General features: G+C 36.8%; 1 protein-coding gene across 4 annotated transcripts in view; it reads right to left on the minus strand.

The window, feature by feature from the left end:
* DTL (denticleless E3 ubiquitin protein ligase homolog) overlaps positions 1–23,489 on the minus strand; it is an 84,741-nt gene that overhangs the window by 43,051 nt on the left and 18,201 nt on the right. For all 4 annotated transcript variants that reach the window (XR_011532089.1, XR_011532090.1, XM_070591155.1 and 1 more), the window contains exons 6-12: positions 13,114–13,179; positions 11,782–11,894; positions 10,731–10,804; positions 9,314–9,417; positions 8,909–9,013; positions 6,094–6,206; positions 119–208 (exon numbers count right to left, since the gene is read on the minus strand). Coding sequence is in view for 2 of the 4 variants with exons in the window: in XM_070591155.1 (XP_070447256.1) it covers positions 119–208; positions 6,094–6,206; positions 8,909–9,013; positions 9,314–9,417; positions 10,731–10,804; positions 11,782–11,894; positions 13,114–13,179 (665 nt within the window). In the remaining 2 variants the exon portion in view is untranslated. The remainder of the gene's footprint in view (positions 1–118; positions 209–6,093; positions 6,207–8,908; positions 9,014–9,313; positions 9,418–10,730; positions 10,805–11,781; positions 11,895–13,113; positions 13,180–23,489) is intronic.

Consider the following 23,489-nt stretch of genomic DNA (forward strand, 5'->3'; position numbering starts at 1 on the left):
ACATCTTTTAAATCTCTGTTTAAACATAAAAGTCTACATAATTCTCAAACTAACCTTGGGAAAACCTACAAATCTGTGATCTACTTTTTAAACCAACTACAGAGATTTGTTTACAAACCTTTGTGAAGTCTGATGGACACCAGCACACAGACGTGACCTCTTGAGAATGACCCAGGAGCACAGTAGGAGGATGCCAAGGTGTGGAGACCTACACACCACCAAAAAAGAGAAAAAACAAGTCAGCAGAACAGTCTTAGGTCTCCCAGATAGAGGCTTTGAATCTCTCTCTATTTGTGCCTTAGAGTTTTAGGGTCGTTACCAAAGACCCCTGGACATGCCTAGTATAATTTGGAAAAACCGTCCCATTGAGCAATGAAAATACTTCTAACATTCATCTGAGAAAACAGAATGAAAATAGCCAAAATAAGTAAATAATATGAGCTTAAATACCAGGACAAGTCTTATTTCAAATTAGGACTACCCAGCTATATATACACTGACTAAAATTCAAGACTGATATTATCTTTCACCTTTCAGCTGATAAACTTTCTGGAGGGATGAGGTCTGGCTGCTAAGTAATACACTTCAAGTGGAGTCCTGTTTCTATATAGCCTAGACGTTTCAGATCTTCTCTAGTCAGCTATTTCCAGGAACTAAGTCCTGAAGGTACCTGACACATGCTAACAGCTCTTGGGACAAGAGGATAGGCTTTCTTCCAAAAGACTCACTGACTTTTACCAAAGTCCAAAGTTATACCCTTTCATTTTGAAGGGTATAAAACTATATTTTACATGGCACTTTGGTATCTTTTTTTGGAAAAAGAAAATTCCTCTAAAATTTTATTTCAGTTAATTTGCTTAAAGAAATCTTGAATTTTCAAGTAAGTATTGCCACATTTTATGTATACATTTATTTATACATTTTAATGTATAAAGAAGGGTCACAGTGTACAGTACTACACACGTGACTAAGAACCATATTTTCCCCTCTCATTGGATGCCACTACTGATATGCATTTGACAGCTAACTCATTCAAGAGCTGTCAATTCCTCTCAGAGGCCATGAGAATTAATCAGCACAATACGGAGTATAAACTCATGTGACTATTATTAGGATGTGCTTGAAAAAGAGAAATTATTCTTTTCACTTTTTTGAGGCTCTGAATCATTGCTCATTTATATGAAGAAAGCACAGGTAACTCTGGAAAGAATATTTGTGAAAATGACTAAGTAAACTTAGCAGATCCCTCAGACTATAGCAAAGAGAAACAACACACTGATTCATAAGGTCATCCAAATAAATTATTACTATTCCTCTCTTGGGTTAAATGGCATATATGTAATGATTCAAAAAGCAAAAGAAGACAAAGAGTAGAGTATAATTTGCCTTGTTGGGTTAATTAAAGTTTAACAGAAAAGGAAGCTTCTTCCTGAGTATTGTCTAAAAGGATTTCACTTACTGCCTACTCTTACAATAATACCACAGAGAACAATAACTCATTCTCTCACAAGGTAGCATATTTTAGAAAAGACTTTCAAGATAGTCTCTAACTACTCAGCAGTCACAGAAATTCTCCTTCCTCCTCCATTTAGGATGGCCCCAGACCATTAAGTTTCTCTTCCAAGCAGGACTGGTAGCAGCAAGTTAAAAGGAAGAAGAAATCCTCATGTCCTTCCTGGTAGAAACACATTATTCTACCCCATTGGTTTAGTCTGCTTCTTGCCTCTAGCTTATGATTTCATGAGACTGCCCCTGTGTCAGTTTCCTAGGAATTACAATATTTACAAGAACTTGAATGTGTGCAAAGGATTAAAATGCATTTCAAGAAAAACCAAACATCCACCAACAGAATATACGTATATTTCTGCATTTATCTATAGGATCTAAGAGAAAAAACAAAGGATAGATCCCTTTGAAAAACTTTTTACAATTTAATAATAAGGTAGGAATAATAACAATGACAATAAAAGTCAGCATTTATTGAATGATTACCATGAGCTAGGCACTTTACATAGCATTAAAAGTGGGGGGAAGGTACCTCAAAAAGTTAAATCTAGAATTAACTACCACATGACCCAGCAATTCCACTCTTAGGTATATACTTCCAGGAGAATTGAAAACATATGCTCAAACAAAAACTTGTACACAAATGTTCATAGCAGCTTTATTCATAAAGCCAGAAACTAGAATAACTCAAATATCCATCATCTGATGAATGAATAAAATGTCTATCCACACAACAGAATATTCAGCTGTAAAAAGGAATGAAATACTGATACATGCAACAACATGGATATACCGTTAAAACATTAAGTGAGAGAAGTCAGACATGAAAGATCACATCTGGTATGATTCCATTTGCATGAAATGTCCAGAACAGGCAAGTCCATAGAGACTGAACACAGGTTAGTAGTTGCCAGGGGCTGGGGGCAGTGAGGAATGGAGATAAAGTCTTAAAGTGTATGAGGTTTCTTCTCAGAGTGATGAAAATGTTTGAGAATGAGATAGTGGTGATGGCTGCGTAATATTGTGATTATAGTCAAAATCACTGAATCATACACTTTAAAACAGTGAATTTTATATGAATTCTATCTCAATAAAGAAAAGTGGAGGGAAGGGCATGTTGTGGTCTGGAATGAGAATTAATGTCCAACAAGTTTTTATGAATGTTAGTAACAGGCGTTTCACAGTTTAGGACTATCTTAGTATGGTATAGTATACTTGTGACTACTTCAAAGAAGATTAACTTCCTCTAATGAAACTCAGGTAGCTTTTAAATCTTTCACTTTTATTCAGATAAGCTTTTATTTATAGTCACTTCATTATTATAAAAATATTACCATAACAACATGATTTCATTTTTTTTAAAAGCCTCCCTCTACTTTGAAGTAGGAAGAATGGACTATAAGTCCGAGAGACATTTACCTCCCTGCATTCCAGGGATGATCAAAATACAAAAAATTGCTCTCTCTTACATATTCTACTTGTTATAGTATAAAGACTTTAATTCAAGGCATGAAGAATCCCAAGGTTAAAACTCCAGAACTATGAAGGTACCTATAGAAGTAACTGGCTCTAACCTATAGACCTCATAAAACATTTTGTATACTTAAATATGCAAAAAAGATCAGCACCTTTCCTTAAAAAAATCTCCTTATTGCCCAGTTAGAAACCAAATCTAATCTTTATTTCTGCCATGAGATCATTTACACTTCCTAAAGTGTCAGGCTCAATGTTTCGCCAGTCAGCGGTAGAATGACTGTGCCAAATCAGTTTATTTATAACCACTTCAATACCATTCAGTGGCTACATCAGAAATGAACCAGGGAAGAGGGGCTAAGGGTGAGGGTGGGACAAAGGGTAAGAAATTACAAAGAAAAAATTTAATATTAAATCTTTTGATTTTTAAGTTTTGAGTCTCAGTATCAGACATTCAAACCATACTACATCTCCCCCTTTTCAGGCAGTGGTAAGGATTAAAAGGTCATTCTTTTTTGTCTTAAGATCTAAAACTCCCTTCTTTCACTGTTTTTTTTTTGCCCATGGGCTTTTCAGTGTAGGAAAAATCCCAACATTTGAGAGAATTCTGTCCTCTTGGAAGCAGCAGGGTTATAAGACAACCTAACAGCCTGGATACTCAGCTTGCATGGAATTGTTTTTAAACTACCCTTCCTCCCCCTATTTTATCATGGAAAAGAGAAACTGAGCCACCTCACTAGGCAAATTCAATTTTAGGAGCAGTAAGCCTGCCAGGATCTCAAATATCAGAGCCTGAGTTACGTGTGGACAGGCAGGAGAACATCATGTCTGAACCACGTCATTGAGCACTAACATGTGACCCAGCCTAGGAATTCAGAAAGGGTCACTCATGTATGTGATAGCCACTGACTGAATGTCTGAAAATGGGTTACGAATAGCAGCCAAGTATCTTTACTGCATGTCTTTAAAGAGAGGACATATCCCTCAATCCTCATTCCTTGAAACAAACAAAAAAGGGCCTTTGTACTAGACAAGAGGGCTAGGAAGGAACTTTAAGAATTGGCAATAAAACTATACCTATAGCAACACACACACGATATATATAATTAGATACATAATTATGCATATATAATTAAGAAACTGATTTTAAATGATTAAAAAAATGACCAGTGCATAAGTATTTTTTGCATAATCCTTTATTATACTTTTTGGCATGTCTGAAAAGCTTTTTTTAAGAAGAAACTTAAAAAGATACAGACTTTGGTGGAATAAAATCCTCTAGCCAAGTTGAAAGCCAAAGTAGAGAAAGGAATGTAGTAGGTAAGACAGAGAGGGAAGGAGAAAGGGAAAACAAAAAGATAGTAAAATAAGAAGCCTAAGACCAAATTTGAAACTCAAAATTTAAAACATAAAACAAGAGAAGCATTAGTGCTAGTGACATATTGCTAACGTTTAAAGCTCAATTCAGAATTTTACAGACAAGCAGCTAGGTAAAAACTCACATATAGGGGTCTCAAGTATATATTTTATAAGCACATTTTCATTTAAAAATATAACAAATAAAAGAAAGAAATGTGCTTGTAGAAAGAGGCAAGACCAATACAAAAGCATCTTGGATAGAACAATATCTCCACCTTGTGACCATCTAGGATATTGTTACTAAAAGCTTTTAATAAGGCAGTGTTGCATTTTTGCAACTCTAGGTATACAGAGAAGTCATTTTTTTAGTACTTCCCCCAGGCCCAGAGGAAATTAAACTGAAGACTTATGCTTCATACCTGACAGGTTCTATCCCTGTCCCAAGACAACATTAAAGATGTGACTTCCTAGAGGATGGCAGGACTAAGAATGATAAAAATTTTCTCCTAAGAAGGGATTTGATACTATAGAATCTATGGGTCTATGAAGTTTTAGACATGACTCTAAAATCCAAAATGTGTGAACTCTGATCATTCAATTCACCCATGTCAAAGATACTTCTGAAATTACAGGGCAATCTAGAGGATAATTAATTTCTAGCCCTAGGAAAACAAGGCTTTAATGCTGCTCTTCTTTCTCTGAACTCCCACACGTTTCTATAATTAATTATTGCCACAAAAGCCATTTTTTTTAGTGGTCAGCAAGTGTACTTGTGTAACATTTCAATTTTCTGTGCTGGACTTCAAATGGATAGCTTCACATTTCTTAGCTCACAGTAAAACTTTAGAATCACTGTTATTTACTTATCCATTCTTTTTTTTTTTTGATTAAGATTAGCCCTGAGCTAACATCTGCTGCCAATCCTCCTCTTTTTGCTGAGAAAGATTGGCCCTGAGCTAACATCCATGCCCATCTTCATCTACTTTTTATGTGGGACACCTGCCACAACATGGCTTGATAAGTGGTGTGTAGGGCCACACCCAGGATCTGAACTGATAAACCCCGGGCCACCAAACCAGAGCACATGAACTTAACCACTAAGCCACCAGGCTGGCCCCTAGAATCACTGTTATTTAAAAACAAAAAAATATATATATAAATTCGTGTAACAGAAATGGGAAATCTATAAAATTAAAAAATAAATTAAATAATGCTATTAAATACACACAAAACTGATAATGCAGCCACATCTATTTTAGTAGCCTGAATATTAGCCACTTATAAGACGAGAGTAAAGAATACAATTATTATACAAGTACTTTTGAGTGAGTGTTTTGTACAAGGCTCCATGGATGATTTGGGTGTAGGATCCTAGGGCTCAAAATACTATACTTTGAATGAGTTTGAAAACACAGGGTGGAAAGGCAGTACAGTACTTTTTTCTAGGAAGCAGGACAAAGCAGTTAAGATTCTTCCAGTCTTCTGAATTCTCAATTTCTTGATAATCTGTGAAACTGTTGGAGGATATGGATTGCCAATTTCTGAGAAGCTCTGGCCATGAAAGTGTGATATATTCTGTGACGGTCAGAGTGAGGTTTTGGCTATATTAAGAGGCAAGAAGCAACTTTTACAGAACATTTGTTGTAGAAAAAGTTATTGGTACGTGTTTACACTAAACTTACCTTATCTTGGAAAGAAAACATATTTGCAAGAATATTTTAGTGTCACCTTTGTGGGGGAAGTTTGGCAACTTACCTTCCAGATGTAGGCAGCTTCATCACTTGAGCCACTGACTAAAAACTGGTCATCTGGACTAAGACTGGATTTAACATAAAAGGTAGAGTTCTGATGTCCATTGAAGACAGCCACTGCCAGAGGGAAAAAAATCAAACTACTTGGTTTCCAGTGTTCAAATAAATGCAGTCAGTATACATGTTATAACAAGTTTTATTAGTGTATTGACTATTGAGGCAGATGGTCTAGCTATATTCACCAAATAAAAGGGAACTGGACATTGGTAGAAAAATAAAGGAAATCCTAGAAAGAGGCTTTATATTAGACTTAATCTCACGATCTAAACCTAACTACTTGGTGTGGAGCTGGCTATAGAGAACAAAGTGATGAAAAACATTCTTTAAGGACAAGAATGGAGCCAATGTTCAGTCTTTTAGGAAAACGCCTTTATTAGACCCTCTCTCCACACCCCATGGTAGGGCTTTTCCCACTGCATAAAACATTGGTCTTTCCCACTCTTAGACTTCAAATCTCTTCAGGATAAATTTCATATCTTATTCTTTCCTCACTAGATCCTATAGTGCTTTGAATAGAGTAGATCTCAAACATTGTTGCATGAATAGGTAAAAATCAGCGAAGAGTTAAGATTTATGGATAGCTTATCTGGGATGTGGGAATCTTTTTAATCCAGCACTTTAAATAGGTTGAATAGTAGAAATAACTAGTGGAGTAAACTATATATTCATATGTAAGATCCTCCAACTAGGTTAGGTTTAGATTTCTCACCATCCCATAGTAACAGGGCAAGTAATCCAATCTAGCATAATTTACTCCACAGGTTCCTTTATCGTAAGGAGACCAAAACCTGAGGCCTCCAGCATCAGACTACCACCAGGAAATAAAAGAAAAAAAATCTCAATTATTGGAGAATTTAAGAATACACTTAGGCAGGAAAAAGAAAATTTCACTCCAGTCTTCTAACAGAGGGGAAAAGAAGAATTATTACAGGACTTAACAGCTTTCCATTAAGTGCTGAGAAGTCCCTTCCTTTTGCCAGATAAAACTGAAAAAAAATGTTGCATTTACAGTTTTTCAAGAAAAAGTCTACATATCAAATATTCTCCACATCAAACAATTTTACTGCAAAACAGGATATAAATCAATTCAGATACATGTATTACAGACCTACCATGACAGGTAAAGCCCCACAAAATAAACAGTCTCCTTTATTCTGAATACAACTCCAAAACTATAATTGTTTATCTTTCTCAACTCTAAACTATGAATGGAAAACTATAGGCCAAATTTCCCAATAAACTTCTAGGTATTTATTGCCCTCTGCTGGTCTAAGAAAGACTAGCATAAAGTACACTTCAAATGTTTCAAACAATGTGAAAAATTCTTCTAAAACCTTTATTGACTTTAATTAGCTCAATTTAACCTTTCTGTGATGATTTGGGCTCTTAAAATACTTCGTTAAACTGCTTCAGAGTTATCCTTACGCACATCACTTAGTATAACAAAATACTGTGAATTAAAAGTATGGGAGATCAAGTATTGAGACCAGGACCCTTCTTAAAGTTTTGAAAAAGACAAACACTTACCAGATGTCTCACAAACACATCTGTCTGTCATTCAATTTCTAAGGAACATTATCTACCTACCTAGGAGAGCCAATCAAATTATTTTAGGAGCAGAGGAAGAAGATAACTAAATTAATAAAGTGGCTTTGGGTACATTTGTTTGATGGTAGAGGGACAAACTAAACCAAAGCCCCTTTTAGTGCCACACTATAACAAAATGATATAGAAAGAGCTCCTGCACATCTAATAATATAATTAGGATTAGGCTTTTATCTTTGGGGAAAGATTTTAAAAAGTTTATTTTATATAACCAAATTAGAAGTTGTCCAAGTTCTGATTCCATTCAGAAAAATAGTAAAAAACAGTTAAAATCTCTTCTCTTTTCCAAATACTCCTGCTTTTGTTTAGACAACACCAGACCTATCCAGGGCATTGGAAATGCCAATTGTGATGTTGCCACAGATATCAAAGTCCTAATAATAATGGCTTGGGGACAGTCTTTGGAAACTTCTGTAAGAGCCCAGCTAAGTTCTGTACTATTTTGAGATTTCTTGTTCATCAGTACATCTCATTTTGGTGGGAACTGGGTAGCTCTGGGGATTGGTTATAGAATTCAAAGTCTGTTTCTGACAGAGCTGTTACTGAGGAAGAACTAGGTTACTCATATGTAGCTTGCTTAGGTAATTGATAGTGTTCTTAAAATTACATAATCCAAATAACCCTCTTAGAGAAACTTTGGTGTGTAAAAAATGTCATTGATCAGCTTTAAAAATCAGATTCCACTTTAATTTTCTTGAAGAGAAAAAAGCTGAGGTTGGGGAAAACATCTAGAGATAAATTAGCCTCTGTCCAACATTAAGGAGAAGGCTGAGGTAGGCAGGAACTATTTGGGGGGCTTAAAAAACTCAGCCCCCTCATTTCAATGAAAAACCTCCAAACAGGACAAGAGCTGAGCAGAACAGCTTCTCTACTCCACAAAATTAAGACAATTCTAAATATATCCAAAGGAGCATAATTTCAGGAGAGACTCACTATTAAAATAAAATTAAGTCATCATATAGAGCAAAATTCTGTTTACTTGTGAAATCATCACAAAGGAAGGACAGCTATGAAATCACTGGAACGAATCAAAGACCCCAAAGTCCTGATATGTCTTAACCTGGTTTGAAAAGAAAAATCAACATTAAATTATCATTAACACAAAAGTCTGTAATAGTTTCTGGGTAAGAGAATTTGAATGTCTCAGCTCCTACCTGGAGAAGTCTTTAATCCAGTCATATTGAACATGTAGATGTTATCATCTGTGCAGTTAGCAAATAGAGTAGAGCCAGTGGAATCCAAAATCAGACTTGAGTATCCTGGAAAAAGGAAACTTTAGTTAGCATGTCCTGATGACAGGGAGAAGAACTGAGGTGAAAATCTTTTTGGAGGCAAAAAGATCATTCCACAAGAAGAATCATCAGAATTCTTCTTCTCCTAAATACATACAAACCAAAAATATTCTTCTGAGTTTTTATCTTTTGAACTTCAAAAAGATACAACCACATATTACAGTTTCTCAAGTCTATGTTGCTGAAAACTAGCTTGATATTTATTTTTTAAATTTTAACAAAATCTCACCTCTCCCAAAAAGTCCTACAGTCTATGCAAAGGCTTACCTAGTTTTCGAGTGCTGCTACCTGGGTACAGGAAAGACTTGGATGCTATGGGTTCTTGTCGATAAGCAGTATAATTCTTACGCAAATCCCATATTTTGATTATCCTAAAAACCAAGGTAAAGACAGTTATTTTGTAGTATTTCTCCAACTCCAACCAGTTTGAACTACGTTGAATGACAAATGACTTTTAATCTAACTCCTCTGGCACATCAACCAGGTACGGTGAGGATATCTCATTGGGAAACAGATTGAAGTAATGTCAGGTTTATGATTCTGGCAGAACGGAAACAGATGTGATCTGACCCAGTGATGGGTTACCCTGAGTTTACTTCAAGAGAGCGGAAAAGGAAGATGAACGTTGTGTGCTGATAGTCATTGTTCTATTGTTTTCAGGAAAAAAACGCTTCCTAAGCCTTTAACACTCTGCATTTAACCTCTGACATCACAAGCAACAAACTCTGTCCCTATGGTTATATCTCTCTATATAACTCCTTAGGTAATCTAGTCTAAACAAATTTTCCTATGAAATATTTCTTATTTAATCTATTGAGATAACTGTCTCAATCTTCTACATCTAGTTTGAAGGCAAGCTGAAAACACAAGCTTGGTAAACATGGGCAGTATCCTTGGAAACGGACAAAGCAAGCTCTCACAGCCATTCACAAGCATTACTATAACCTTTAGATAATCCTTTATTTGTGCCTGAGAATTTCGTCCACAGAAGAGTTTTAGTGTCTAGAGGACACAATGGAAATCCTCGTTTATCAAGTCATCATCCTTTTAAATTACATTTTTTGAAGGGAGGGTGTCTTGAGAGATACAATGAGCAAATAAGGGAGCAATGAAGGGTGTCTATATTCAAAAAACTTATATTCTAACAAAGCAACCAATCAAAAAGTACCACAAACTTATTTGGAAGCCAAAAATTCAGACCAATCATGGATGGCAGGTAAGTGAAAATCATCAGGCCTTACTGTCAATCTAGTTAGATTACTCCCAGAAATGCCAATTACAGGCCCAAAATCAGACTCCTTCTTTTAGGATATTACTAAACCTGAGAAGATAAAACCCAAAATAATAGAAATTTAACTCCTCAAAATAAGAATCACTGACTAAGTTATACTGCATAGACAAGCAAGCTACCTATCCAGCTTCTCTGCAATAGCATGAGCAGCTAACACTGCTATGTGCTAGACAATGTTCAAAGTGTGACACCTGTATCATCTCATTTAATTATTTGAGCAAGAGTCCAAACTAGGTATTTCCAGTGTGATGTGTAGTTCCTCTTCTCAGCTGGGTACTCACTACGTCGAAAGTTAAAAGCACACACATTCAGTTATAATGGGACTGGGTGACTTCCCCATCACAGTTCATGAAAGAGATATCATCAAAAGAACCCAGAAATGAAGACTCTCACCCATCCACAGCTCCTGCTGAGACTAACGTATTCTCATCTTGAAAGAGGACCACAGTCACGCTCTGCTGGAAATCCTAAGCATGAAGAAGAAAAAGAAAAGAAGGAAATCCTATTTTGGGTATCACAATCTTCACCATCAAGGGGACCAAGATGCCAAAATAACGGCTTTCCCCCCCAAACTCTGAGTTAAGACCAAATCTTCCCTCTCCAATACTCCTAATCAGATATATATGCTGACCAAGAAGTAATTTTAGCAAGGAAATGACCTAAATATCAAGTTATAGTACATACTGTTAACACTTTGACTTGTACTCAAGAAACAAACTAGTGATTAAAAGATTTTATTTCTATAAGCCTAATGGCTCTAAGTAGAACCAGCCTTACTAATCAGCTGTGTATTCTTAGGAAACTCGTTTAACTTTCCTGTGCCTGCTTCATCTATAAAATGTCACCACCTACCTAGATTATCTATAAAAGTCTCTAAAGAACTATGGATGAAAGATGATTACATGCTCTAATAAATTTAAAGGAGCTCAACGGAGTTTTACCTCTTCATTGCAGTTAAAGTTTTCTTGGCTCAGAATCTGATTAAATGTCTGAAATTTTACTCATTTTAACTTTATCTGGCCTCCAAAGATGGTAACCCTGTCAATTTCTACTCATGCCTATGTTCTGTTCATGGTATGCAATTTTAAGTCCTGATGTAGCAAACTGTATCATAGTACTTAATATGATTCTTCAAACTACCCCCCCTTTCCTAATAAATCATATTATACTGTAGATGAGTGTATGCATGGAGATCTCTAAGGATGAGGCTCAGGAAGATGAATTTCTAACATGCTCCCTAAGTGACTCTTGCACCCTAGAGTTTGAGAACCACTGCTGTAGGTATTGAGTAAGTGTTAAGCAATAAACCACTGATACCAAAAAGAAATGAAGATTCTCACTCACTTAATCTATCGTTCCTATTTTATGCCCAAAAAATTCCCTAAAAAGAGATTCTATCCTACTGTTAAGATCTGCACACATGTATACAGCTATAAACCCTTACCACAGAAGGAGCAAGTCCTTTTGAATTCTGTTTCTTCTTGGGTTTTGAAGGGGTTTGCTTGTCTAAGGTATTGTGAGCTCCACTGATTTGATTCACCTGCCTATAAAATCCATCTGAAAGATACCCCAAGGAGATCGATTTAGGCTTCAGAATTTTATTCCCATACTGAACGTAACATTTGTACATAAGACCTCAAAATCAATTTATATTATTTATTAGATTAATGAAATTAGAAGCCAGTAGAGGTACTGTACTACATCTCTAGTGGTGAGATTATGACGTATAAAAAGGAAATAAACACACAGATATTTACAGAAGCTTTATTCATAATTGCCAACACTTGTAAGGAACCAAGATGTCCTTCAGTAGGTGAACCTATGAATAAACTGTAGTATATCCAGACAATGGAATATTACTCAGTCCTAAAAAGAAATAAGCTACCAAGATGAAAAGACATGGAGGAACCTTAAATACACATAAATACATATTACTAAGTGAAAGAAGCCTCTCTGAAAAGGCTACATACTGTATGATTCCAATTATATGACATTCTGGGAAAGGCAAACCATGGAGACAGTAAAAGATGAGTGGTTGCTAGAGGTTGGGGGGGCAAGATAAACAGGCAGAGCACAGAGGATTTTCAGGACAGTGAAACTATTTTGTATGATAGTATAATGGTAAATATATGTCATTATACATTTGTCAAAATCCATAGAATGTATGATACCAAGAGTGACACCTGCTGTAAACTACAGATGGACATTGTGTGATAATGATGTCTCAACGTAGGTTCATTAATTGTAACAAATGTCCAACTCTGGTGCGGGATGTTGATAGTGGGAGAAGCTGTGTGGGGATAGGGAGTGAACAAGTACAGAAAGAACAGCTCAATTTTGCTGTGAATCTAAAATTGCTCTAAAAATTAAGTAAATTTTTCTTAAAAAAGAAAGTATGCAGGGAGATGATCATTGCTTTCTGTTTAATGGCAGTATGGGGCAATGTGAACATAATTATATTTAATTTCATCCAATTCTTTAAAGCTGAAAAGAAATTTAAATCAAAAGATCATTTACCAGTGAGCCTATTAATAACTTCAATTCCATCAATAATTTAGGTAAATAGCATTACAGTTCAGAAGACAATATGAGGTAAATATGGATAATACTTGAAATAATCACCAAGATTTGGAGAACTAGAACAGTGAGCAGAAATGGGGGATTATGAACACGTGCCCCCTGGTGGTAATCAGATAAAATCACTAAGCCTTTCATGCAAAATAATAAAGTATGGGGTAATCCCACATTTATCAAATTTAAAGTGGAATTAGACTACCTTTTTTGTTGCACCTGGTGTCCCAGACCATAATGTTGCCGTCTCTTCCCCCTGTACAGAAGACAGCTGGGCGGAAACAAACAGTTTGTCAAGAAGTTAACAAAATCAGTCAATGACATATACATTTCAATTTAAGTTTCTTAGAACATCTCTTCTATGCTAGATACTGTCATTGGCAATGGAGATTAAAAATGAAAAAAACATGGCTCAACAACAAGAGAAAACAAAGCTGTAAAGGAAAAGGATTAAAAAGAGCTCAAAACACTTGTGTTAAACAAAAACTTTATAGAATAATTTTCTTTTTTTTTTCCTGAGGAAGATTCACCCTGAGCTAACATCTGTGCCAATCTTCCTCTATCTTGTATGTGGGTCGCCACCACAGCATGGCCACTGCTGAGCGGTGTAGGTCCGTGCCTGGGAACCAAACCTGGGCTGCTGAAGCAGAGCATGTTGAACTTAACCACTAGGCCATGGGGCCGCCCCCTATAGAATAATTTTCTTAAAATCACATAAAATACTACATATAATAAAGTTATAATGAGAATAATGATAAACAAGGAATAACCAAAATATACTGAGTGTTTACTAAGTGCTAGACACTATCCTAACTGCTTTATATAAATTATTTCAATCCTTGTTATAAAATCATACTAGGTGGGCATTATTATCCCCTTTTTACAGATGAGAAAACTAAGGCACAGAGAGGATAAGTAACTTGTAAAGGTATTCTTGGCAGTACGAATCCAGAGCCTCCACTCCAATCCTCCAAAATATGGATGGATCCATATAAAATTTGTATGGATTGAAGGAAGGCAATGGGATTAGAGAACAGAGCATAGGGGAATTTCAATTTATTTGTAATATTTTATTCCTTAAAATCAAACCAAAAAAACACTGCTTCCTGTACAGAAAAGTGAGCACTCAACAAACCAATCTATCTGCATTAGTTGTAAACTGGACAAAATATTAAGACAACTATCTGAGGGCTCTACAGAGATTAAACAAAAACACGCAATTTTTGGAGGGGAGTCAACACATGAAGCAAGGATTGGTCTGGGTTAAGTAACTGGGTTTTTTTGTGGTTTTACTTTGAGGGCAGCCACAATTGCAGCATCAGTACCAGGCAGCTAAAATGCCAAGAGAAAAACCTGCCATCTTTCCAGCCAGAGGAACTAGGAAACAGAGAACTGGGATAACAAGAGCTGCCAGAAGGAGGGGGAACTCTGGAGAGAGTTAGAGAAAGAGAAACCCTAATTCTGTGTTTAGACATAGTGCAAGTCTCTGGCTGACCCTTCAACCATATATAGTCATGTGTTGCTTAACAACAGGGATACGTTCTGAGAAATGCACCATTGGGTAATTTTGTCTTTGTGCAAACATCATAGAATGTACTTAAACTTAAATGGTATTGCCTACTACACACTTAGGCTACACAGTACTAACCTTATGGGACCACTACTGTATATGCAGTCTGCTGTTGACCGACATGTTGTTAAGTGGCACATGACTGCACGCAAGAGAAAACTAAAAGCAACTTGTAACTAAGGCTTAAATTAAAGAACTGAACTGAGATCTGTCCCACTGCTCTCCTGCAGGTTTGAAAGTTTGCAATTTGAGCCTGAGTTAATTGCTTATTAAAACAAAACCATCAACTCTCTTCTGAGCAATATAACAGAATCCAGAGTCACAAAGCCCAGGATATAATAAATTACTTGATGTATAGAGAGACAGGAAAACGAGTCATTTTCAAGGGAAAAGAAATCAACAGAGGCAAACCTGAAACAATCCAGATGTTAATTTATCAGATAAGGTTGTAAAGCAGATATAACTAAGTCACGTGAAGTAAAGAAATAGACTCTCATGATCAATGCAAAGGTGAGAAACTCAGCAAAGAAAAAAACAGAACTTATCAAAAACAAATGGAAATTTTAGAACTGGAAAACACAATTTCTGAAATGATAAAATGCATTGGATAGGCTTAAGTACAGAATGGAGAGAAAAAAGGAAAAAGTCAGTGAACTTGAAAACAGATCAATGGAAATCGCTCAATTTGAAGAAGAGAAAAAATAAGATTGAACATTATGCTAAGTGAAAGAAGCCAGTCACAAAAGACCACACATTGTATAGTTACATTTATATGGATGTGCAAAATAGGCAAATCTAGAGACAGAAAGTAGTTTAGTGGTTGTGTAGGGCTAGAGGCAGATGGAAAGTACTGCTAATGGGTTCTGGTTACTTTTTAGGCTGACAAAAATGTTCTAATCTTAGATTGTGGTGACAGTTGTACAACTTTATAAGTACATTAAAAACTATTAAAATGTGCACTTCAATTGGGTGAATTTTATGGTATGTTAATTATATCTCAAATTTAAGAAAATGGAAAAATACCTAACAAAGCTTCAAGGATTCATGGGACAATTCAAAAAGTCCAATATATGAGTAACTGGAGTACCAGAAGGTGAGGAGAGAAAATAGGGCAGAAAAATATTTTAAGAAATAATGGCAGAAAACTCCCCAAATTCAGTGAAACATATTTGTAAATTTACAAATTCAAAAAGCTCAGCAAGCCTCAAACAGGATAACTTTGAAGGCTGCCTAGATACATCATAGTCAAACTGCTGAAAACCAAAGAGAGAGAAAATCCAGAAAGCAATCAGGAAAGACAACACATCACAAGAAGGAAATGATCCAAATGAACAGACTTCTCAACAGAAGCCATGGAAGACAATGAAACAACATCTTCAAGTAATGAAAGGAAAAAAACCGTTAACAAAGCAGATTGATTACAACCACACTCAAACTATAAAAAATGTTAAGGGAAGTTCTTCAGGCTGAAGAAAAATGGTATCAGAGGACAAAGGAAAGATGGTATTGCCAGGGGGAAATCATGAGTTCAGTTTTAGGTATGTTGAACTTGAGGTGCTTGCAAGAGAGGTTAAAGCTGGAAATATAATCTGGTTAAATACACACGGAGTGAAAAATAAAACAAAATTGGAACGATGAAACTGTCCAGGGAGAAGGAAAGGAAGGGCAAATACCAAATCCTGCCCCATGTCAACACTGCAAGTTAGGTAAAGAAGTGGAATTCACAAAAGCAACTCTGAAGAAATAAACAGAAAGACTGAGACCCAGAGGAAGCGGTATCTCAGATTCAAAGAAAGAAAAGAATTTTGAATTTTTATACATGGCCACAAGTGTCAAATATTACACAAGTAAAAGAAAGGCTGATTTCAGGAAGAGAGCTAGGAGTGGAAAACAGATTGAACCAAGTTGAAATGAGGAAATTTAGCCAGCTTTCGATTATCTTCAAGAATCTTAGAGGAGAGAGAAAACAAGATAGCTAAAGGAGAACACAAGGTTAAGATGTTTTTTGGGACAGGCCACAGACATGCTTGAGGCTTTCCTATGGAGAAAGCGCCAATAGAGGGAGAAAGCTTGAAGATATAGGAGCTGTGGGGACTAAGTGATGGTGTATCGTCCTGGGGAGGATGAAGATGTTTTCTCAACCTCAGCTGCACATTGGAATCCCTTGAGGAACTTAAAAAAAATAGATGCCTGGCCTACCTCCCAGAGATGCACATTTAATTGTTATTCTTAAAAAACATTCCCAGGCAACTAACATGTAGTTAGGGTTGAGAACCAGTGGTCTAAGGAAGGAAGGACTGACCTTGAACTGGAGAATAAACAATGAGAGAGAAGGTGCAAATCTAAAGGTAAGTTTGTAGAAGGAGAAATGGAAATTTACTTACAATCATTTTTAATTATCCACCAGAACTTCTACCACTCCTTTTTCCACACGAAACACAAATCTGTGAGTCAATTTTCCTTGTTTTCAGATGGTCCATATTTAGGGAAGGCAAATTCTACTAGTATGACTATGTCCTATTAGGATTATTGGTATCCTGCCCATGTGGGGCTGAAAGAACTGGATCAATGATTTTTCCTACCATGCTACCTATCAAAAAAACCACTAAGCACTTATATAGTCCTCAGGGTGTTTTTTTTTAATACGTTCACATCTTACTTCATTTTTATGCTTATAATATTTTTGTGAGTTAAATAGAATAGGTATCAATCTCATTAAATTAAGAAATGAAGGTCCAGGGAGATATAAATGACTTTGCTCAAGAACTCAGAGGCAGAAACGAGAATAAAACACAGGGCTTCTATGTACGGTTGTAAAAGTGTGCCTCACACTAGGGCATTTGGCTGAGGAAGTAGGGGCTAAAATCTAATATGTTTTACCAACCTAACTATGTGGCCTTAGGAGCAGTGTCCAACCAGACTAATTCACACTAGGGCACCTGTGGACTACTGGGAGTCATGACAAAAGCTACCTACCCCTATTTCTAATTCAGTGCTTTTTCTACTAGACCACATAGCTTCAATATACAGTTTTAAAAATTAAGCAAAGGGGTCAAAGATACAGTGTTTTCCTTTTCTATTACCCTTTAAATAAATTACCTTTAGTAATATAAATTTTCACAATCTTAAATTATTTTTATAAACTCAGAGTGAACTCTGACTCAGGAGTGTAGTGAACTAGAACAAGCATATCTAACTTTATACAATAGATGTGTTAATGAAAAGTTACAGAGATAAGAAACTATGCCATATATTTCCTCTTCAAGGTTCCAGTCTCAACAGCATCCACAGTAGATTAAAATTGACCTTTTTGATTTTAGGTCCCAGATGGTGGTACAGGAAAACCCTGAATTCACCTCTCCCACAGACACATTGAATTTACACCTAAATACAAGAGCAATTCTTTCTGAAGAACTGAGGGCAGATTGAATAGCTTCTGCACAACAAGCAATAGAGGCACCACACAGAGAGGGGTAGGAGAGATGGAGACACATATCCATGGGAACCCCACTCCCAACAGACAAGCTGCAGGTTATCATTGAGGTGCCTGCCCTGGGGCACAGCGAAAAAAAAAACAGTAGTTTAAAGGGCACCTAGACTCTATGGGAAGGAAATCCCTTTACTAAATCTGTCAAATAGGTAAGAAATTGCTGGAACTCTCTCTGGGGTCGTAGGTGCTGGCAAGTGACATTTTTTCCCATTTTTTGTGTTCCTCTTTCATCATGATAGCACAGGCAGAAGAATGGTCTAGACAATCTAGCTGGCCTGCTAATGCTGCCCCAGTGTGCCCTGGGTCCCTGACCCACACCAGCTCCCACCATCCCCGCAAGATGGCCCTGGCACAGTGTGCCCTGGGACCCCCCCGACCCATGCCTGCTCCAGCCATCCTGCCAGGGCAACCTGAACACAGGGCACCCTGGGAATCCCCCGGCTCACACCTGTGCCAGCTGTCCAGGCAGCCCTGGTATTATTGTACCCTGAGAGCCCCCGGCCTGTGTCTGCACCAGCTCCAGCCATCCTGCCAAGGCAGCCCTAGCACGGGCACCCTGGGGCAGCCTGGCCTGTGCCTGCTTCAGCTCCAGTTTTGCCAAGGCAGCTTGCACACAGTATACCCTGGAACTCCCCTAGCCCACAAGCATTCCAGCTACAACTGGCCTGCCAAAGCTGGCTGGCACACACAGTCTACACAGGGGATGCTCCTACATAAGGCCACTCCTTCAAGACTGGGAGAGGTAGCTGCTTTGCCTAATTCATAGAAACAAACACAAAAAGTCCAACAAAATGAAGAGACAAGGAATATGTTCCAAACAAAAGAACAAACCTCCCCTAAAAAACCCTAATGAAAAGGAGATAAGTAATTTACCTGATAAAGAGTTCAAAGCAATAGTTAAAAAGATGCTCACCGTTATCCGACAAAGGGTTAATCTCCATAATATACAAAGAACTCAACACTGCTTAACAACAAAAAAACAAACAACCTGATCAAAAAATGGGCAGAGGACATGAACAGACATTTCTCAAAAGAAGATATGAATATAGCCAATAGACACATGAAAACATGTTCATCATCGCTAAACATCAGGCAAATGCAAATCAAAACTACACTAAGATATCACCTTACACCCGTGAGATTGGCAAAAACATCCAAAACCAAGAGCGACAAATGCTGCAGAGGTTGTGGAGAAAAAGGAACCCTCATACACTGTTGGTGGGAATGCAAACTGGTACAGCCACTATGGAAAACAGTATGGAGATTTCTCAAAAAGTTAAAAATAGAAATACCCTATGACCCAGCCATCCCATTACTGGGTATCTATCCAAAGAACTTGAAATCAGAAATCTCAAGAGTCCGTTGCACCCCTATGTTCATCGCAGCATTATTTACAATAGCCAAGACGTGGAACCAACCTACATGCCCAGAAACTGATGATTGGATAAAGAAGATGGTATATATACACAATGGAATACTACTCAGCCATAAAAAAAGACAAAATTGGCCCATTCACAACAACGTGGATGGACCTCGAGGGTATTATGTTAAGCGAAATAAGCCAGTCAGAGAAAGACAAACTCTATATGACTCCACTCATAGGTGGAAGTTAGTATATTGATAAGGAGATCTGATAGGTGGTTACCAGGGAAAAGGGGGGTTGGGGGGAGGGCACAAAGGGGGAAGTGGTGTACCCACAACATGACTAACAAAAATGTACAACTGAAATCTCACAAGGTTGTAATCTATCATAACATTAATAAAAAAAAAAAAAATACTCTGCCAATATGTACTCACCAGGTATAACCACGATAACCTATTTTTTAAAAAACATTTTCCTTCTTTAGACAATAAAGCTTCTATGTATTGGGTGAAAAAAAAAAAAAAAAGATGCTCACCGAACTTGGGAGAAGAATGGAGAAACACAGCAAGACCTTCAACAAAGAGTTAAAAAATATCAGAAAGAATCAATCAAAGCTGAAGAATACAGTAACTGAAATGAAAAATACACAAGAGGGAACCAACAGCAGATTAGATGATACAGAAGAATGAATCAGCAATTTGGGAGATAAAATGGCAGAAATCACCCAATCAGAAAAGCAAAAAGAATTTTAAAAAACGAGGATAGTTTAAGGGACTTCTGGGACAACATCAAGTGTACTAACATTCACCTTACAGGGGTCCCAGAAGGAGAAGAGAGAAAGGGGCAGAATACTTACTTGAGGAAATAACGGCTGAAAACTTGCCTAACCTGGGGAAGGAAAGAGACTTTCAAGTCCAGGAAGAAAAGAGAATCTCAAACAAGAACCAAGAGAGACCCATACCAACACATATAATGAAACTGGCAAAAGTTAAAGATAAAGAGAGAATCTTAAAGGCAGCAAGAGAAAAACAAATCATGTACTAAGGAACCCCCATAGTACTATTAGCTGATTTTTCAGCAGAAACTGCAGGTCAGAAGGCAGGGCATGATATATTTAAAGGGCTGAAAGGAAAAGAACTTAGCAACCAAGAATACCCTACCTGGCAAAGTTATCATTCAGAATTGAGGAGACATAAAAGGTTTCCTAGACAAGCAAAAACAAAAGAAGTTAATCATCACTAAACTGGCCTTATAAGAAATGTGAGGGGCTGGCCTGGTGGAGCAGTGATTAAGTTTGCATGCTCCGCTTTGGCGGCGCAGGGTTTGCAGGTTCAGATCCCAGGTGCAGACCTACACACTGCTCATCAAGCCATGCTATGGAGGCATGCCACATAAAAAAATAGAGGAAGATTGGCACAGACGTTAGCTCAGCAACAATCCTTCTCAAGCAGAAAGAGGAAGATTGGCAACAGATGTTAGCTCAGGGTCAATCTTCCTTACCAAAAAAAAAAAAAAAGGAGAAATGTTAAAGTGTCTTCTTTAAGTAGGAAACACAAAACTAGAAATAAGAAAACATGAATGAAAAAATCTTAGTGGTAAAGGCAGATATTTAGTAAAGGCAATGGGTCAGCCACGTAAAAATCTAGTATGAAGTTTAAAAGACAAAAGTTAGTAAAGTCAACTACAACTAAAACAAGTAGTTAAGAGATACATAAAATAAAAAGATGTAAAATATGACATCAAAGACATAAAACATGGTGGGGGGAGGAAAAATGTAGTGCCTTTAGAATGTGTACAAACTTAATTGACCATCAGCTTAAAACAGGCTGTTTTACATACGGGTCATTATATACGAACCTTATGGTAACCATAAACCAAAAACCTACACTAGAATCACAAAAAACACAGAGAAAGGAACCCAAGTGTAACACTAAAGAAAACCACCAAACCACAAGTGAAGAGACCAAGAGAAGAAGAAAGGAACAGAAAACCATAAAAACAACCAGAAAACAACCAACAAAATGGCAATAAGTATATACCTATCAATAATTACTTCAAAAGTAAACGAACTAAACGCTCCAATCAAAAGACAAAGGGAAGCTAAATGGATAAAAAAACAAGAACCATGTATATGCTGCCTACAAGAGAGTCACCTCATATGTAAAGAGACACACAGACTGAAAGTAAAGGAATGGAAAAAAATATTCCACGCAAATGGAAACAAAAAGAAAGCTGAGGTAGTGATAATCATATCATAAAAAATAGACTTTAAAACAAAGACTATAACAAAAGACAAACAAGGACATTACATAATGATAAAGGAGTTAATCCAAAAAGAGGATAGTCATGCCATGCTTAACAACAGCGATAGTCTGAAAAATGCATTGTTAGGCAATTGAGTCATTGTGCGAACATTACAGAATGGACTGAAGGGGAACAAAATTTGCCACCCCAAAATATATCTCTTTAACATGAGGATTATTTTAGGCTGATTATTTTTAAGAAACGAAAGACTCAAAATTTTTGTAACCTCCCCCTTGTTTGGCTCCCCTCTATTCTTCTGCGTCTGTGTGGCCAAATACTTGTTTTCCAAATATTTGCTTCTTTTCCTCTACCTGTGAATTGCCTTCCTTCCCTTTGAAGTCCCTGACTCTCCCCACACCCAACATCTTTTGTCTTTAGCTGAGGAAAGTATTTAAGCTGAGGGCTCAGCCATTTTGCTGAGTTACTCGATCTTCCTGGGTTTTTTTTCCCATGTATACACATTATTAAACTTTTGTTTGTTTTTCTCCTGTTAATCTGTCTCATGTCAATTTAATTCTTAGACCAGCCACAAGAACATAGAAGGACAGAGGAAAATTTCTTCCTTCCCCACAGTACTTACACAAACCCAGATGGTAGTCTACTACACACCTAGGCTATGTGGTACTAATCTTATGGGATCACTGTCAAATAGGCAATCCACTGTTGACTGAAACGCCGTTATGCAGTGCATGACTATACAACATTTGTAAATATTTATGCACCCAACACAGGAGCACCTAAATATCTAAAGCAAATATTAACAAACATAAAGGGAGAAACTGACAGTAATACAATAATAGTAGGGGACTTTAATACCCCATTTACATCAATGCATAGTTCATCCAGACAGAAAATCAACGAGGAAACATTGGGCCTAAACAACACATTAGACAAGAAGGACTTAATAGATACATACAGAACATTCCATCCCTAAACCGCAGAATACATGTTCTTTTCAAGTGCACATGGAACATTTCCCAAGGTAGATCTCACATTAGGCCACAAAGCAAGTCTCAATAAATTTAACACGCAAATCATATCAAGCATCTTTTCCAACCAAATGGTATGGAAATCAATTTCAAACAATACAACTTTACATCTAAAGGAACTAGCAAAATAAGAATAGCCAAAAGTCAGTAGAAGGAAAGAAACAATAAATCAGAGCAGAAGCAAATGAAACAGAGACTAAAAAAATAACAGGAAAAAAATCTATGAAACTAAAAGCTGGTTCTGTGAAAAGATAAACAAAACCAATAAACCTTTAGCCAGACTCAAGAAAGAAAGAGGGCCCAAATAAGTAAAATCAGAAATGAAAGGACAGAAGTTACAACTGATATGAAGAAACACAAAGGATTATGAGACTACTCTGAACAATTGTACACCAACAAATTGGAAAACCTGGAAGAAATGGATAAATTCCTAGAAACACATAACCTGCCAAGACGGAACCATGAACAAACAGAAAATCTCAAGAGACCAATTACAAGTAATGAAATTGAATCAGTAATTTAAAAAGTTCCAAAAAACAAAAGTCCAGCACCAGAGGGCTTCACGGGTGAATTCTAGCACACATTTAAAGAAGAGTTAATACCTATCCTTCTCAATTTATTCCCAAAATTTGAAGAGGAAAGAATGCTTCCAAGCTCATTTTAGGAGGCCAGCAGTACCCTGATACCAAAATCAAACGAAGACACCACAAAAAAAAGAAAATTACAGGTCAATATCCCTGATGAACATAGATGCAAAAACCCTCAACAATATACTAGCAAACTGAATTCAACAGAATATTAAGAGGATCTTACACCATAATCAGCTGAGACTTATTCCAGGGATGCAAGAATGTTTCAACATTTA

This window comes from Equus przewalskii, chromosome 23, assembly GCF_037783145.1.
Source record: "Equus przewalskii isolate Varuska chromosome 23, EquPr2, whole genome shotgun sequence".
Lineage (NCBI taxonomy): Eukaryota > Metazoa > Chordata > Mammalia > Perissodactyla > Equidae > Equus > Equus przewalskii.